General features: G+C 53.3%; 1 protein-coding gene across 1 annotated transcript; it reads right to left on the bottom strand.

The window, feature by feature from the left end:
• Window positions 1–4,469: 4,469 nt before the first annotated feature.
• LOC139024035 (protein rtoA-like) lies at window positions 4,470–5,089 on the bottom strand. The gene is made up of 2 exons (XM_070438403.1): window positions 5,068–5,089; window positions 4,470–4,978 (listed from the first exon to the last, which is right to left on the bottom strand). The coding sequence occupies exons 1-2, from the start codon at window positions 5,087–5,089 to the stop codon at window positions 4,470–4,472; spliced, it is 531 nt and encodes a 176-aa protein (XP_070294504.1).
• Window positions 5,090–5,641: the final 552 nt, after the last annotated feature.

Here is a 5,641-nt window from a genome sequence, read left to right as displayed (position 1 = left end):
CCCCTAGTAACAAATGATTCCATCTGACAGCCAGAGGTGAACAGGTGGTGTTTCACACAGCTGTGGCCCAGAAACTTGTCCTGTCATCATGATTGACGGCTTATTTACTGGCGGCTATTTTTTGTCTATAGAGGATGTAGTTGCCGCTACTGTCAAAAAGGTGTAGACAGGGCTGTTTAAAACTAGTCAGAATGTCATGACTGTATTTACACATGTGAACATACCTGGCATTACATAGCAGCGGTATCCTCCTGATGGTTACTGAACCTTGTAAGCTTCTGCTAACATACCGAATATACTATAAACCATACTCTAGGCCAGGGGTATTACAACATTACCCTACGAGGTCCGGACTATCTGATAATATAATGACCTCCAACTGGTGTGTCCCAGATCTAAATCAGTTCCTGGTTAGAGGGGAAGACTGATAAAAGCATTGGAATTGGCTTTGAGGTTCAGATTTTAACAGCTCGGACAGCTCCTTTCCTATCTTTTTAAACTCATTTGATTATGTATTTGCTAGCTAAACCGTCCTCTTTTATTATTCTGTGTACCTTTGTGATCATTGAGCTTGTGTGTAAGTCATAACACCGTGTTTACATTTCTCATTTGCAATTCCTATCCAGAGTGACTTACAGGAGCAATTAGGTTAAGTGACTTGATTTTCACCTAGTCGGCTTTGGGGCCCAACGCTCTTAACCACTAGGCTACTGCGCCATTTGCCATACAGCATGTTTGCAGATAAAGTGAGAGCTGTTTGGACTTGAAAAGAGCGTGCTGCCTTCACCCCCTCCACAGTTAATAAAGTGAAAGCTGTTTGGACTTGACAGGCGTGCTGCTTCACCCCCTCCACAGTTAATAAAGTGAAAGCTGTTTGGACTTGACAGAGCGTGCTGCCTTCACCCCTCCACAGTTAAAGTGAAGCTGTTTGGACTTGACAGAGCGTACTGCCTTCACCCCCTCCACAGTTAATAAAGTGAGAGCTGTTTGGACTTGACAGAGCGTGCTGCCTTCACCCCCTCCACAGTTAAAGTGAGAGCTGTTTGGACTTGACAGAGCGTGCTGCCTTCACCCCCTCCACAGTTAAAGTGAGAGCTGTTTGGACTTGACAGAGCGTGCTGCCTTCATCCCCTTCATATTATCAACAGAAATGTGCCCTGACTAGAGACCACAGTGGGGTTAGTCTACCTTGCTAGGGGCCACTTATGAGGGCTATCATGATTAAACAAGTAAAGACTTTTGATATTAGCACCCAGTGCCAAACCAACAGGGTCGTTACATTTACCAGTTCTTGTTTGTATGACACGGTGCCAAATTTTGCGAGACTGGATGACTGTGGTAGTTTGGAGCCCATTGCCTCCACTCCGCTCTTAGGTTGTGTGGAATTGTTGATTTGGTGTAAGTTTACAGGATGTAGCCGAGGATATGGGTTCAAAGTTCAACTGTGTTGTTTCTCTGGATTAGAACAACACAGGAGAGCCCATTGCTTGCCCAAACATGAGCTTATTATTGGAGCCTTTTTGTTGACCAATGGACTTATGTCAGCCGCAGCTGGCTACAAGGCACCATGTAGCTTTCTCAAGCCAGAGGCTGGAGGCTTTAAGACAATTATAGCTCTTTTTATGACTCTGTTGTATTGGCAACCGATTTATCACGTTGGTATTTCATCAAGGCTGATTTGATTTACAAAGTGCTACTTTGCGATGGCACCACTGATTATTTGAGTGAATTTACTCAACATTCTGCTGTATTAGTCTCAGACCCAATGAAATTCAGAATGCATTTATCTGAGACCTGTTTTGGTTTGGATACATATTGACCTTCCACATTGTCTCAATGTTTTTGTTTTCTGACCTACTACTGACAATTGTGTATCAGTCTTTTAAGGTCAAGTAAAAGCAATCTCCCATTTTAATGACAGGTCTTATCAAACAAGGATTTGTACTATTTTGTGTTCATAATCGAAAGTTCACTGCTTTCAGATAAAAAACATGAAATTAACATTTAGCATGACAAACCAGCACCCTGTGGAATCTTCATGATATTACTGTATCTTCATGGTATTATCTTCATGCTTCTCCGTTTTCTCCCTCCGTGGTCTTGACCAACCAGATCACGACGCATGTGGGCGATCGAGGAGAGAGAGGCGGCGCGTCATTCAGAGGAGGAAAACAAACGCAAAAGAAAACGCACAATAGCCTCCATGTTAGCTGACCACATCTGAATGCAGCTCTGTATATAATGCTAGCCACCCTATTGAACAGAACGTCCTGTCCAGGGGTGTACTTGTACATCAAGCTGTCTCACTCTACAGAAACAGAAGATGGGCTCCTGACTTGTTCAAGGCTACTTACCACTACTACTATTCCTACTACTACTATTCCTACTACTACTATCCCTACTACTACTATCCCTACTACTACTATCCCTACTACTACTATCCCTACTACTACTATCCCTACTACTACTATCCCTACTACTATCCCTACTACCACTACCACTACTACTACCACTACTACTACCACTACTACTACCACTACCACTACTACTACCACTACTACTACCTACTATTGAACAAAGACATTAGATTCACCACATACTGATGTAATGATATGTGTAGCATGTCCCCTTGCCTGTGACTCTCTGAAACATATCAAGCGTCAATGATAGGTCACTGAGATTTGTTTGGTCCTACTGTATACCATCGCCTTGGTAACACAGCTCTCTATTACCTTTATCCACCATCGCCTTGGTAACACAGCTCTCTATTACATTTATCCACCATCTCCTTGGTAACACAGCTCTCTATTACCTTTATCCACTATCTCCTTGGTAACACAGCTCTCTATTACCTTTATCCACCATCACTGCTCTGGACTGGGACCCGTCGCCGGAGGCTCTGGACTGGGAACCGTCGCCGTAGAATCTGGACTGGGAACCGTCGCCGGAGGCTGTGGACTGCGAACCCGCGCTGGAGGCTCTGGACTGGGAATCCTCGTTGGAGGCTCTGGACTGGGAACCCTCGCCGGAGGCTCTGGACTGGGAACCCTCGTTGGAGGATCTGGACTGGGAACCCTCGTTGGAGGCTCTGGACTGGGAACCCTCGCCGGAGGCTCTGAACTGCGAAGCCTCGCCGGAGACTCTAGACTGCGGAACCCTCGCCGGAGGCTCTGGACTGGGAACCCTCGCCGGGAGGCTCTGGACTGGGAACCCTCGCAGGAGGCTCTGGACTGGGAACCTTCGCTGGAGGCTCCGGACGCGTGATCATCGCCGGAGGAATCGGACGTGGATCGTCGCCGGGGACTCCGGACCGTAGATCGTCACCGGGGACTCCGGACCGTAGATCGTCGCCGGGGACTCCGGACCGTAGATTGTCGCTTGGACCGCGGACCGTAGATCGTCACCGGGACTCCGGACCGTGGATCATCGCCGGAGGAACCGGACCGTGGATCGTCGCTTGAGGCTCCGGGCCATGGTTCATCACTGGAGGCTCCGGAACATAGATCATCACTGGAGGCTCCGGGCCATGGATCATCACTGCAGGTTCCAGGCCATGGATCATCACTGGAGGTTCCGGGCCATGGATCATCACTGGAGGCTCCGGGCCATGTATCCTCACTGGAGGCTCTGGACTGTGAACCATCGGCGGAGGTTCCGGGCTGCAGACCGTCGCCGGAGGCTCTGGACTGGGAATCGTCGCCGAGAATCTGGACTGGGAACCGTCGCCGGAGGCGTGGACAGCGAACCTGCGCTGGAGGCCTTGGACTGGGAACCCTCGTTGGAGGCTCTGGATCGGGAACCCTCGCGGAGCTTGGACTGCGAACCTCGCCGGAGGCTGCTGGACTGCGATCCCTCGCCGGAGGCTCTGGACTGGGACCCTCGCCGCAGGCTCTGGACTGGGACCCTCGCCGGAGGCTCTGGACTGCGACCGTCGCCGGAGGCTCTGGACTGGGAACCCTCGCCGGAGGCTCTGGACTGCGAACCCTCGCCGGAGGCTCTGGACTGCGAACCCTAGCCGGAGGCTCTGGACTGCGAACCATCGCCGGAGGCTCTGGACTGCGAACCATCGCCGGAGGCTCTGGACTGCGAACCCTCGCCGAGGCTCTGTACTGGGAACCCTCGCCGGAGGCTCTGGACTGGGAACCCTCGCCGGAGGCTCTGGACTGGGAACCCTCGCCGGAGGCTCTGGACTGCGAACCGTCGCCGGAGCTCTGGACTGGGAACCCTAGCGGAGGTCTGGACTGCGAACCCTCGCCGGAGGTTCTGAACCCTCGCCGGAGGCTCTGGACTGGGAACCCTCGCTGGAGACTCTGTACTGCGAACACTCGCTGGAGGCTCTGGACTGCGAATCCTCTGAGGCTCTGGACTTGGAAACCCTCATTGGCGCTCCTGGACTGGGCCGTTGCTGAGGCTCTGACCGAACCCTCGCTGGAGGCTCTGGAACTGGAACCCTCGTGGAGCTCTGACTGCTAACACCGCGCCTGGGGTCTGGACTGGAGACCCTGTGGGAGGCTCTGATGGGAACCCTCGTTGGAAGGGCTCTGTGACTGGGACCTCGCGGAGGCTCTGACTCTCAACCTCGCAAGACCTGGACTGTGAACCCTGCGGAGTCTACTGCAACCTCGCCAGGAGCCCGACTGGCTGGGAACTCGTCCGTGAGGCTCCGACTGAACCCTCGCGAGGCTCCGGACTGGGAACCGTGCTGGAGGCTCGGACTGGGAACCCTCGCTGGAGGCTCTGGACTGGGAACCCTCGTTGGAGGCTCTGGACTGGGAACCCTCACTGGAGGCTCTGAACTGAGAACCCTCGCTGGAGACTCTGGACTGCGAACGCTCGCCAGGGGCTCTGGACTGGGAACCCTCGCCGGAGGCTCTGGACTGGGAACCCTCGCAGTAGTCTCTGGACTGGGAACCCTCACCGGAGGCTCTGGACTGGGAACCCTCGCCGGAGGCTCTGAACCCTTGCCAGAGGCTCTGGACTGGGAACCCTCGCCGGAGGCTCCGGACTGGGAACCGTCGCTGGAGGCTCCGGACTGGGAACCATCGCTGGAGGCTCTGGACTGCAGACCGTCGCTGGAGGCCTGGTGCATGGAGCCGGCACAGGACGTACCGGGCTGGGGAGACGCACYGGAGGCCTGGAGCGTGGAGCCGGCACAGGAAGTTCCGGGCTGGGGAGACGCACAGGAGGCCTGGTGCGTGGAGCCGGCACAGGACGTACTGGGCTGTGGAGACGCACTGGAGGTCTGGAGCGTAGAGCTGGCACAACGTGTCCTGGACAGATGACAACCTTCGCACGGCAAGTGCGGGGAGCTTGCACAGGACGCACTGGGTTGTGGAGGCGCACTGGAGACACGGTGCGTAGAACCTGCACACATTGTCCCGGAACGGTGACAAACACCTCAGGGCGAGTGCGTGGAGGAGACACAGGACGTACAGGACAATAAAGGATAAACGATACGTGAAGCAAATGCAGTGCTCACAGGCACTACACAAAAACAAGATCCCACACAAAACAGGTGGAAAAAGGGCTGCCTAATTATGATCCCCAATCAGAGACAATGATAGACCTCTGATTGGGAACCATACCAGGCCAACATAGAAATGCAAAAACTAGAGTACCCACCCTAGTCACACTCTGACCT

This window comes from Salvelinus sp. IW2-2015, unplaced genomic scaffold (genome assembly GCF_002910315.2).
Source record: "Salvelinus sp. IW2-2015 unplaced genomic scaffold, ASM291031v2 Un_scaffold904, whole genome shotgun sequence".
In the NCBI taxonomy this organism is placed as follows: domain Eukaryota; kingdom Metazoa; phylum Chordata; class Actinopteri; order Salmoniformes; family Salmonidae; genus Salvelinus; species Salvelinus sp. IW2-2015.
The sequence above is the reverse complement of the archived record's forward strand: the minus strand, read 5'-3'. Positions and strand labels throughout refer to the sequence as shown.